Genomic DNA, 12,964 nt, shown 5'->3' on the forward strand with positions numbered 1-12,964 from the left:
AGAGAGGAGACAAAGCGAGAGGTCCTCGGGCTCTTGAGCTAGTCCAAGTTTAACAAGCTCCCTTGGGCTTCCTTCACATTTCCCAGAGGAAGCAGTCATGCCTCTCTTGTCCTCCTGACCCTCCATTCAATCATAAAGCAACAGGCTTTAACAATCACAGAACAAAAACCTCATTGCCCAATTTAACCTTCCAACCCCCAGAGCTCTATGGTCCGCTAATCCGGCGCACAAAAGCAGGCCCACTGCTCTTTTATTCTTCCGGAGGCTGGGCCCAGTGTTGAGCTCAACAGCTGACCAGCTCTGGAACGTCCCAGCAGCGTGCCGGCGGGGGGGCCCCCGATGTTTATTTAGCGGCCAGCCGCCTGGGCGCACGGCCTCTGGGAGCCGGCTTCGCGCGCGCTCGCCCGCACAGGAGCCATGTACCGGCGCAGCTACGTCTTCCAGACCCGCAAGGAGCAGTACGAGCTCGCCGACGAGGCGCCGCGCGCCGCCGAGCCCGACAGCCCGGTGGAGGGCCGGGTGGCGGCGCCCAGCCTGGCGGCGCTGCAGGGCCTCGGCGAGCGCGTGGCCGCCCACGTCCAGCGGGCACGCGCGCTTGAGCAGCGCCACGCGGTCCTCCGGCGGCAGCTGGATGCCTTCCAGCGCTTGGGCGAGCCGGCCGGCCCGGAGGACGCCCTGGCCCGCCACGTCGAGGGCAACCGCCAGCGCACCCGGGACCTGGCGGCCGAGCGCGCGCGGCTGGAGCGCCAGGGCGCGGAGGCGCAGCGCGCCCTCGACGAGTTCCGCAGCAAGTAAGCGGCGGCCGCGCGCGCGGGGGGCGGGGTGCGGGGGGGGGAACGGAGGCAGGGCGTGGGCGGTCGCCTGGCGACCCAGGACTTCGTCCCCGCAGGGGGCGCGTGCACGCGCGTTGCCTCTCCCTCACCCGGGACCCCTTCCCTTCCGATGGCACTTCGCAGTTTAAATGAAGTGGTATCATGTACTTCTAATGTGCTTTAAAAGTTCGGTCTAATTTACATGCAATAAAATGCACAAGTTTGGGGGCGCCTGGCTGTCTCAGTTGTTAGAGCATGCCCCTCTTGATCTGGTGGTTGTAAGTTCGAGCCCCACATTTGGCGTGGAGAATACTTAAAATCTTTTAAAAAATGTACACGTGTTAAGTGCATAGTTCAATGAGTTTTGACAATGCACGTACCCATGTAACTACGCAAACAAGCAGGGTATTTCCACCACCCCAGAAAGTTCCCTCCTGTCCTTTCCCAGTCACCCTGCACCCCTCCCCCACAAAAAAACCTGGAGGCACCCAGTGTTCTGAGTACTGTCACCATAGATTAATTTTGTGTGTTCTGGAATTTCACAAAAATGGAATCTTACAGATGTGCTCTTATATGTCTGCATCCTTTTGCACAGCACAGTATTTTTGAGATGGATCCATGTTATTTGATCCTCACAGCCTTATCCTGTAATGGACGGTACTGGTGTTTTGCAGATGAGGAAACTAAGGCTTCGACAGTGTCAAGATTTGGGGCAAGGTCACTCAGCTAGTGCCTCACTGCATTGGGATGGAATTCAGGTCCTGGGCATGCTAAGTCTAATCATCTTTACTGCATCGCAGCAAGTTTGGGGAGTGAGGAAGTGTGGCAGGAGGGGAAGGCAGAAAACACTGAGTGCATTAGCCAGCAAATTAACATCATGGGCACCTGGAGCTAGCATGCCAGATGGAGAAACACTTCAGTTGTCCTAGCTGAGGGTGAGGGAGCTGGGCTATTTATGTACCCACTCACCTTTCTGTCAGAGGTTGAGGGCTGCCCCAGGGGCACTGACTCTGCCCTGTCCAGCCTGCCCTGCCCACTGGCCCAGAGCAGGCCCACCTGATACCTGGACATTATTTCAATGTGTGTCCTCTAGTCTTGCTACTTGAAGTGTGGTCCATGGACCAGCAGCGTTGCCATCACCCAGGAGCTGGTTAGAAATGGAGTTAAGCTTGAAATTTCAGAAATCCTGGTCCAGAGCATGGTCCCGTTTTCCACAGACTGAATAAGAAGATAAGATCACCTGAAGAACTTAAAAAGAAAAACGGATGCTCAGCAATCCTCCCAGGTTATAAATGCACGTGCTCTTTTACTCTGCAGGGGCCACTTCAAGGAATTCATTCTTTGATGCTCCAGCAGGCATAAAATGGCATGCCCGTATTGCAGTGTGATCTGCAATAGCAAAAGCCTGGAACGAACCTAAATGCCTATTCATAGATAGTCAGGTTATCAAATTGTGCTTCATTTATGCAATGGAATGCTACGCAATTGTAAAATAAGGCAATAGTGTGTTACTATCATTTACTTTAAAAAGAAGGGGGAGAAGAGTAAAATTTTTTTTTTTTTTTTGCTTGCATAAGGAAAAAGAGAACACAAGCAGACACATGCAAAAACCCAGTAACACTGGTTACAGGTGGAGGACCGGGGAGTAGGAACTGGGCAATGGGAGCAGAGGAGACTTTTAATGGAACAGTTTTTTATGTAATAAAAAAAAATTGTCTAACCACGTAAGAGATTTATTCATTTAAAAGTTATATAAATTAATTTAAAAATACAGATGTCCAGGCCCCACCCTGGAATTCAGGTGTGGCCCAGAAATGTTAAGTTTTATGAGCTCCACTGGTAATTCCAATGAAAAACCAGGTTTGGGGACTCCTGGTCTAGGGTAGCCAGAGGGTCTTCTGCAAACATGCTCTATGTCTGAGTCCCACATTCTTGATCTGAATCATGGGCAGGTTATTCAACAAAATGTACTGAGCATGTTTATCAGATCATACTCATTGATTTCATTCCTTTTTTTTTTTTTAAGATTTATTTATTTGAGAGAGAGAGAAAGCGAGAGACAGAGCAGGAGTGGAGGGGGAGGGGAAGGGGCAAGGGCAGGGGCAGAGGGAGAGGGAGAAGCAGACTCCCTGATGAGCAAGGAGCCCAATGCAGGGCTTGATCCCAGGATCCTGGAATCATGACCGGAGCTGAAGGCAGACGTGTAACCGACTGAGCCACCCCGGCGCCCCTCATTGATTTCATTCCTATTTCATTATGGGTTTGATCCATAGAAACATATTTGGAGCTGGAAGAAGGGATCTGGAAATCCACCTGTTACCGCCCTTCATGGGAAAACTGAGGCTTGGGGAGGGCCTGTGGGTGGCAGGACTTGAATTTGGGTTTTCTCACTCTATGCCTTCTAGACCATTGTGTCTTGGAGACGATCCATTCTTGGATTCCTGTGGAGTGAGACCCAGAGATAGGATCTCATTCAAATGAAGCATGTGTTTTCTAAAGCAAAGGGAAGCGTGCACTGCTTCAGACACCAAGGGCAGCTCTGTGGGCCAGCAGGAAACCCTGGATCCCCAAATGGTCTTTACCTAGGCATTAGGCCCCAGTGATTTGGCTGGGCCGGCGTGACTCTCTTGAGCCCCTCATTGAAGGAATGGCCATGTTGAGTTTTCCTGGTCTTTTCCTAATTTCACTTGGTTCTGAGTTAGATGTCATAGCTATGTCTTCAGCTCTGTGATATATTTAGTAATTCCCATTAATTTATTCCCTCCCATTGCCCCCTTGGAGATACTTTGATATTCTGACTGAGGTATTGGGATTTGAAAATGATTATGAAAATCATACCCATCCACAAGCATGGGTACACACAGCAAGTTTGGTTTACATCCCAGAGGTGAGTTGATGGCTAGCCAAAGCCAGGTGAAAATAATGCAGAAGTGGGAGGGTATATGCAGCCTTGATAGGCATATTCTCTATTTGGATAGTTGAATAATTTCAAAATCAGGTTTTCAGCACATCAGGCAAAGACTAAATAAAACAAGAATGAAATAAAAACAAAACTACCAAAATATATTGATGAATACAGTCAATTGTCTAAATTGTTAAAAACCAAAAATAATTATGCAAAACAATCAGGTAATTGAAGCCAACGTGTTTTTTTCACTTTACGAATTCTTATCATGACTTCTTTATAATGAAATCACTTGTCTATAATATCTAGACTTGTCTTTAAAGCATGAAAATTACCCACGATAACATGTTATTGCATTATTTATCAAACATGTTTTTAAGCTACAGAAATTCTTAGATGTTTCTAGCAGGAGAGAGCAATGAGAAAATTTGGAATTTGTTAACAGTTTTATTCTCAAAGCTAACTAGCTAGTAAAAAATAATTTCTGGCTCCATTAGAGCCACACACAAAAGAAACTGCTAAATGTGACATCTTGGTGGGAAATGTAAAGCTTTGCCTACTGGTTATAACTGAGCTTCTTAGGTGACTTTAGAGCTGGGAGCATGCACAGCACACATATTCCTAATTAGTCTTCCCTGAAGTCAGGACTCTCTAATTCTGCTAGAAAACCAGCTGCGTGGTTTTCTAGCACCTCTTTCGGTACTTGACTTGAGCCCATGGCATGGGTGTGCAAGGGCTCTGAAAGCTATGCTCTGTGGGTTGGGCTGAGTGCTAATTAGGATTAGTTTCAACCACAAATGGCATAAACTCCAAAGTGACATTGGCTTACCCAGGATGGATTTCTCTCTTGCTCAAGGTCTGGCCTAGCAAGCAGCTCAGCATGCCACTCTATAGTATTTGAGGCTCAGAAGTCTGTGCCTGGCCTTCAGGGAAGCAACATCTATGTTTCAGGGGCAGGATGGAGGAAAGGATGCAAAAGGACATACCCACATCATCTCTTATCAAAGATATTTGGAGACTGCCACAGACTTATGCTTACATATTGGTTAAGACTTGGTCACATGGCCACACCTAGCTGCAAGGAAGGCTGGGAAATGTAGTTTTCCCTCTAGGCAGCCCTGTGCCCACCAAACATCAAGGGCTCTGACTCCTGGAAGAAGGCCAGGATGGATATTGGGGCCAACTTACAGGGAACAAGGGGGCAGTCATTTGGGAAGGGGCCTTATCTCTTTCTTAAGGGGATAAAATTCCCCCTAGAGGGAAACTCTTTGAACAGAATGATTTCTGGGGTTTCTTTGCCTCCTTGATCCCTATCATTTTCTACAAGTCCAGGGAAGAAGGTGACTAGGAGGAAAACTACACCCATTCCTAGTATCTGTTGCATTATCAATTTTGTGTATGTTTAAAGTTGGAGGGTCTCTCTGCTCTACCCAGGCAGCATGGTGTGGCTATCAGGGCATAGTTTTTGGTGTCAGATTCAAGTGTGAGTCCTGACTCTACCCCTCTTTTAGTTTGGAGTCTCCAGAAGCCAAGCCCGATCAAGGGGTTTGACGGCTAGTAGCTTATCTGGAAGGTGACCTCAAGGAGCAAGTTTGGGGAGTGAGGAAGTGCGGCAGGCGGGGAAGGCAGAAAACACTGAGTGCATTAGCCAGCAAATTAACATCATGGGCACCTGGAGCTAGCATGACAGATGGAGAAACACTTCAGTTGTCCTAGCTGAGGGTGAGGGAGCTGGGCTATTTATGTACCCACTCACCTTCTGTCAGAGGTTGAGGGCTGCCCCAGGGGCACTGACTCTGCCCTGTCCAGCCTGCCCTGCCCACTGGCCCAGAGCAGGCCTTTGGTGTGCAGGGGCGAGGGCACAGAGATGAGGGTGAAGTGTCCGGGGCAGCTGCCTGAGGTCAAGGGCCAGTTTCTCAGCCTCAGATTCCTTATCTTTCACATGGGGAACAATGATAACTGCTCTCTTCCAGGGTTTTGTAAGGATTAAATGGCACAATCCAGAAACACTGACACATGTGGATAAATACAATAGTATAGACAACCCAAACAAGGTCAGGTTAAAGGCGTTTGTTGCAGGTCATGTAGGGTAGCCTCTGTGCCACTGCGGTGCTTGGATTAGGGGTGTGTGGAGAAACAATTCCTTCATCCTTGGGCTGGCTGGGTGGGGGGATGGGCCTCCAGGCTGAGGAACTCCTGTTCCATTCACCGTTCACCGGTAGCCCCGTGTGCAGTGGCTACAGCAGCACTCTGTGCATGCTCCAGCTTGTGGCAGAGGTTGCGGAGCCGAGGGCTCAGCAGTGCAGGATTAGCTACTACTTTAACCTTAGGGACCTCTCCTTAAAGAGACGGCATAGTACTCATCTCAGGTGAAACTTAATGCTGATTGTGTGATCATCACATATGGAATCACAGAAGTTGTCCAACTTTTGCTTATGTGTCGCATTTGCAGGTATGAAAATGAATGTGAATGTCAACTGCTCCTAAAAGAAATGCTGGAACGGCTTAACAAGGTGAGCTGAGTACGAACTTGAGTTTGAGTCCGGACTTGAGTTTGAGAATGGAACTTAGGGACTGAAATGACTGTCACACACCTTCTCTCTGTGTCCTTTTAGGGTTCACCTATTTCTTTTGCTGTCACTCTCTTTCTTGATTCATAATTTTCAAGTAAATCTTTGTGTGAACTCACACACCCAAGACACACACTCCTCTCCTGCAACACACGGGGTCCCGCTAGAGAACCCTAGATGTTAAGCTTAATGGGTTGTGCTAGGCTATTCAAACATGGCAGCATTACAGTGACAAGCTCTGGTTGTGCCATTCAGATGTGATGGTTCCAAACACACCAAACTGAAGAAACTTGCTTTGGGCAGTGGTTATTGGGATGCAAGGATGTCTACTCTGTTGGCTGAGAGTCTCGAGATTGCTCTTCTGCAGGAGAACTCTCAGAGAATAGAGGAAGAAATTTCCATTTCCCTTCATGCTCTCCCCTCTCAGAGTTTGGAGAGTAGCCATGTGGGGGCCACCAGGGATTCTTAGCTTCTTGCTGGAGACCCTCCTGCAGAGTCCTGCAGGGTTGTCCTTTGCAGGGAATTTCCTTCTTCAGATCCTCCATCATCATCCTAACTGATTGGATTTTTTGCTCTAGCCAGGGGAACTCGACTACCAGATGGAATAATCCTGGATCTCAGAGGTTGGACAAAACCAGGGATGGCAGAGAGCTGTCATTTCAGAGCTCAAATGTCCGAGCAGAAAGACCCATGGAGACTATTTCATTGAAGGGTTGCTTATTTAGGGCATGGCTGCTTGTCCCCTTTCCCTCCTTTCCACACCCGTAATTCCTCATCAGAATTACTGATCAAACACAGCACCTTTCCCTGCCGTACCCAGATGTGGCCTTAGGATTCTTCACATGGAGCTCCAGGCAACCACTATAGATAGTCGGCATTGGCTCAGGATGTTTGCCAGTCCCTGGCTTTGTCCAACCTCTGCTGTCTAGGATTAGTCTGCTAACCGGTGGGAACGTTAGAACCATAACCTAGGGAAACTGAATTTTGCACATGATGCTCCTATGCCCTTCCCTGTGTGAACATATGATGTATCATTCAAACCAGGACACTGTGTGGAAGGAGGTACTGTCAGTAATTACCAAGGTCAATTAGTAGAAACTTGGATTGTCACAGGCCAGCCACCATGTGAACACCCCAGATAGAAACACAGAGTTGGAGGTGAGGGTGTGCTTAGGAGAGCCCTCAGTGCCCAGACTCAGTGATTGGTCTTGTATTGGTTTGGGCCACGATGGCCCCAAGCCTGTTAAAGGTTGAGCTGGGATTTGGGTGTTATTAGCATCAGACATCACCCCGTTGTTCTGCTGATACTCGTAGCTCATCCCCTTTCTTGTTTTGGGTGGTGATCCTGGCTGCCAGACGGGGCCGCCATCTTGTCCACAGACCACTGCTTTCAGGGACATAGGTGCCTTACACCCTTCACTTAGATGCCAGTTTAGCAGCCCCTCCCCAACACCACCACATTTTGCTTTGTGAGTATTTGTCCTTACTGCAAGCAGGGCTCCCTCTGGACTTACTTTATGGCTGTCATTCATGCAGTCCCATCACGGGCACTCTTCATAGAGGAGGGAGAAAGAGTATAGTCCCTCTTTTTAGCTTTGGTGGGAAGTAACACTGGATTTAAAAACAAGCTCCAGCTTTCTGTTGTTGTTCTCTTATTACAAAAGCAAGACATATTTGCAGGTAGAAAAATAAGGTATCAGAGATAAGGCCAGGGAAGGGAAAGGCCTCCCTTTGTGTATATTGTGACAGTGAGGACAATTGGAATATCAGTGCCATGAAAATGTTACAGAAGTTCCGGGGAAAGATGCTACCAGCAACTCGGGCCAGAGCTGGTGCAGGGCATTGGCGTAGCTCTTCCCTGGGCCCGGGGAAAGACACTTCTGCTCACAAGCGAGTGTCCAGTCCAAAAACGGAGAGCAGCCTGATAATAGGACCCTTCATGCCACTGTCGAGTATCTGTGAGACTTTGGGGGAATTTCCTCATCTCTCTGAGCTGCGGCTTCTTCCATCTCTGAAGTAGGAGCAGTAATGGTTGCCACCACCATGGAGTGGATGTCTATCGGCATGCACAGTAAGAATGAAGTGACATAATAGTGTCTGTGATTTGCCTGTCACAATCATTATTACAGAGCACTTGATGTGATGGATGCCAACTTCGTTTCCCCAGAGTGTGGGATTCATGACTCTGGTGGAGTGGGAGGTGGTTTTAGATGGCGTGTGAAGGAATAATTTTCTAATAGCTGTGAATTTATTTTCATGATTAACTTCTCGATAGTAGGTGACATCAAAAAGTTCCTTTTTGAATGCATATAAGTAGATGAATCAATTTGAGGAAAAATACAGAGTGACTAATAATACAGGTGGTGCCCGGTCTATAGCAGAAATCATGAGCACAGCATATGATGCAGGGAGTTAGCCATATCCACGCACCAGCTTGGAGCTTTGGCACGGTTTTGTGGTTATTTATTCTACGCTCAGGAACGACCCCGTTCAACCCCTCTGTTGCCGGTGAGGAGCCTCACCCTTGGTGAGGTTCAGTGACTTTAGAGCCCCATAGCCCATCCTTGGCATGTGTAGTCAGAAGTCTTTTGTGCACATGGCTCATTCTCTGCCTCCCAGGGACAGTCGGGGAATCTCTGTCTCTCAGGTGACAGACACAAGGCCAGAGTCCCTGGGTAAAGATGACCCCTGCACGCTTGACGTTGGTGCCCCATCCGTATCCCCTGGGCCACCCCTGAGGTCACACAGACATGCCGAGCACGCTGGCTGGCTTCCTGCATGTCTCTGGCTGTGGGAACTTGCATGATGCACAGGAGGCATAGTCCGAACGCGTGGGCCTTAGCACCCCAGGAGCAACCCTTGGCCGCTGAGGGGTGGGAGTAGGTGGATGAGCTCCCCAGCTGCCCCACAGCTCATAGCAACAGTTCAGAGGTGAGTTCTACAGTCTCTCGAAGGGTCCTCAGCACTACTGAGGTGTGGTTGTCCACAGTGGTAAGCTGCTCATTATACACCTTCATTGCCTTTGTTCCTTTCCCTGGATCACTTCCTCCCCTCCAGAACTCCCTGGAGTGAACAACATGAACCCAGTCCTTGCCTCACAGGAACTCAAGGGGTTGGCCAGGGGAAGGCTGGACCTTCTTGTTCTTTGTCCGTCGAGATGGTCACGTGAGAAGGTAGAAAAGGAGGAGTACATTCTCGTCTGGTTGGCTGGTCATATCAGTGATTTTGGTTGACAAATCTTTGAGTGTCTACCTACATCCGATCAGCATGGTTTCGACTGTCAGCTCCGTGTCAGTGCCCCCTTTCCTTTGGTCTTGTGGAAGGGATTCATCCCTAGATGTGGCCGTGGAGAATGGGGAAGAGGAGAAACCACTGACCCCGTCTTTGCACCATGCTTGGAAAATATCACAATGTATGTTGACGAGAAGGATTGCTGCTTCTTTCACCAGGCCGTCATCTGTTAATACTGCCCATGCCATTACATCTTCAGAACAGAGCTCCTGTGTTTTTAACAGCCCAGAAATCTAAAGCAAGCCACTCTTTGCTAGGTACTTTGAATAATATAAATGCCTCAACATACCACTTACATACTTGGGCCACAGTTATTCAGATTTTAAGACTTTTGATGCAGTAAGAATTCTTGATGACTTTTAAGTGTCTGGGTTTGGCTAACCTCTAGGACTCGTCTCTCTATGTAGATATGGTTATCAGTCCCAATAATGCCCGGGGTTGCTTATCTTAAGGAAACTCTAAGGAGGCTTTAAGATTTCTCTCCTTTTTTCTTTAAAATCCCCAGAATTTTAAAATGTTGTGGGTTCTAGTCAAATGCTTTCACTTAAAAACAATTTTTTAAGAAGTACCTAAAACTGCCGTATATGCTTTTCCATGCAATTTGTGTATCTTCAGTGCGTCCGGGGAAAGGGCAAGAAGCAAGGGCATTTGGGGAAGGGGCACGGAGCCTTTGTTTTCAGGGCTCCAAGGCTTCATTTGCCTAAGAACAACTCTGAGGCTGGAGACGAACTTCCAGAACTTCCAGAGCAGGAGCAGAGAAGAGGGAACTGGGAAAGCTGAGTTCAGGATGGGGTTGGGGGTAGGGAGGCTGGAGAACAGAAGGGCAGAGGAGGAACCAGGAGGTGTGCAGAGGGAGAGAGGGTGAGGCAGCGGGAAGGAGGGAGTAGAGCTCTAGAACAGACTCAGCACCATACTCCAGGCCAGCCTTAGCACCAGGAAGGAAAGCAAACCTACAGCTCTGGGGAAGGTTTTTGACATCCGAGGTTGAAGTGTTTTTTAATTAAACCCTAATTAACTAGACATCTCAAAGAACTTGAATACCCATTCTGGAGCAGCTGCTTGGATGATGGATTTGAGGCTGGGTAAAGATATAGGCAGTTGGGATTTTCGTGGGATTTCTGGCATCTCTGTAAATGGATTGGCAGGCTGATTCCTTAAAGGCACATTGGACTCTAGTGACTAATCTCTTTCTCAAAAAAATGGTTTAGATCAGTGATCCTGACATGTCCGCGTGGACCAGCAGCACCTGGAGGGCACGTTAAAATACAGACTCCTGGGTCCTGACCCCAGAAACTCTGACCCAGTAGGTCTGGGATCTGCCAGATATTTTATACCCTGAGTCGTTTTACATTTCTCATTATCCCTAGCCGTCATTGATCACACTTTGAGAACCACTGGCCTCGATTGCCAACACATACAACATCAGGGTTGGAGTGTTTTCTAAAATTAGACTATTGACACAGAGTCTACATTTGGGAAAAATCTAGATGCTGCTGCTGGTAGAGCTTTTGAAAATGCAGCTGACAGCATGCAAAGCATAATAAAAGCACAAGCGTCCACACATTTCTGACTCCTGGTGCGAACAAAAGGGAGTGCTCCCCATTGAATTCCTCCTCCCCACACCAGCAACTGTACATTCCAGTGGCACCCACTCACCTTCGTGAGTGTTGGGGGCAGTTTGTCAGATGATTGTCCTCCAAGCAAGAGAATGTGCTGCAGAAGCATCTGTGTAATCCCTATTTTAAGGATAAATATCGGCTGGCCTTTATTATCACCCATGAGTCGTTTTAACGGCTTGGCTGTCACCTCTTAACTAGTAGAGAGAAGCCCGAGACAGATTCCAGTCCTTTTGTGTCCTATTAGCGTCCACTAACTAGCTGCATGACCCACTGGTCAGTCTGGCCTCAGCCTGTCCATCTGTAAGGAGACACTCCGGTTTCTGAGCTGCGTTTCCCTCTGAGGGAAGAGGGCTGCTGGGGGCTTGGGGGGGCCTGGCCCCCTACCCTACTGCGATCACGTCCTTGCAGAAGCATGCCTCTGCTTTGCCCCTATACACTGGCATCCTGGGATATTTTGTTTGAAAGATGACACATGTAACTTAAGAAACATCTGAGGCCTAATGACCTCAAGGGTCCCTTCTATTTTGAAAATTGCGAGGGTTTGATCCCTTTAGAAGTCATGACACAAAGGGTCCTTGAAACCCTATTTCCGGTTCCTCAGCTTTGGTGATTATGGATTAATCGTGGGTGAGTTTTTGGTAAAAATGAAGATGTTTGAGAATTCTCTGCCTCGCTTCATCCTCAGCAGTCTTAAGAGGGGTGTGGTGGGAGGGGGGGATAAGGGTAATGGGGAGGGGAGGGTAGAAGCCTATCCAGAAGGACTGGCTCAAGGTCTTTGACCAGCTCTGCCCCAAACTGAGCCATGCCCCTCCAAGGGGTGCCCCATCCACAGGGTTGAGAATCACTTCCACAGCAGACCACTGCTCCTGAAGGGAATGGAGCTGCAGCCCCACACACTCTGACTGTCCTTCCCATCCCTGGGGTCCTGGTAGGATTGTCAGTGAAGCGGATGGTCATGGGACCCATGTTGGCCATCACAGCACTCTCCCAGAAATGTGACTCAAGGGGACACAGAGGCGAATTCATTTGTAGCCAGTCATCCTGAGGGGGGAGCCATTACCTCCTGCTGCTAGAGTCCTGGGACTGCCCTGCTTTCTGTCCTTCTTGAGACCTGGCTACTTTTCTTTTGGAGTCTGTAAATTATCCTGGCTCTTTCTGGTTCTGCAGCCCTTTCCCATTGCTGGAAAGACCCCTGGGATTTCTTTGTATCACCATTTCTCTCACGAAGGGACTTCACCTGGCTCATGTGATAATTCTGGGTAATTCAGAGAGCCAGTCACCAGGACCTCCTGGGAACCTGCTCACTTGCCCTGGGGAATGAACACCTTGATTGTACAGGTGCATCCATTGAGTTTCCAGGGGTGGGCAGTGTGCGTCTTCTGAAGGAAGAAGCAGTGCTGTTGAGGTTTCACTGAACTCTGCAGTACTGTCCCCTGCCCTGAGGGCAGAGCTCATCAAAAGTCAGTGACTGGTTAATTCATTCATCAAAAGAATGAGCCCAGAAACTGAAGGCCCAGAGTTAGTTTTCACATTAATTTAGTTCAGACAGTTCAGAGCCCTGTACCTGGAGCTGTGCATCCCTATTTTGTAATTTGGTCCATTCTCTTACTTCTGATTAAAAAAAAAAAAAAAAGACTTCAGACTCTGTGTGCGTCTTTCAAAGGGTGAGATTTCTTGCTATGCTCTTGCATCTCCCGGCAGGCAGCAGAGGCCCAGCTCCAGGCTCGGAAGTGAGCAGAACCTGGGGAAAGCAGGGAAGAGTCAAGG

The 12,964-nt window shown here is 48.6% G+C and overlaps 1 protein-coding gene across 2 annotated transcripts in view; it reads left to right on the forward strand.

Moving 5' to 3' along the window:
- The first annotated feature begins 417 nt into the window (after positions 1–417).
- The window catches only part of BFSP1 (beaded filament structural protein 1), a 38,144-nt gene continuing 25,597 nt past the window's right edge, over positions 418–12,964 (forward strand). For both annotated transcript variants that reach the window (XM_028113004.2, XM_088026241.1), the window contains exons 1-2: positions 418–791; positions 6,170–6,230. In XM_028113004.2, the coding sequence (XP_027968805.1) occupies positions 418–791; positions 6,170–6,230 (435 nt within the window). The remainder of the gene's footprint in view (positions 792–6,169; positions 6,231–12,964) is intronic.

Source organism: Eumetopias jubatus, unplaced genomic scaffold (genome assembly GCF_037043125.1).
Source record: "Eumetopias jubatus isolate StellerSeaLion01/CBP00866 unplaced genomic scaffold, mEumJub1_p1.0 scaffold_9, whole genome shotgun sequence".
Classification (NCBI taxonomy): domain Eukaryota; kingdom Metazoa; phylum Chordata; class Mammalia; order Carnivora; family Otariidae; genus Eumetopias; species Eumetopias jubatus.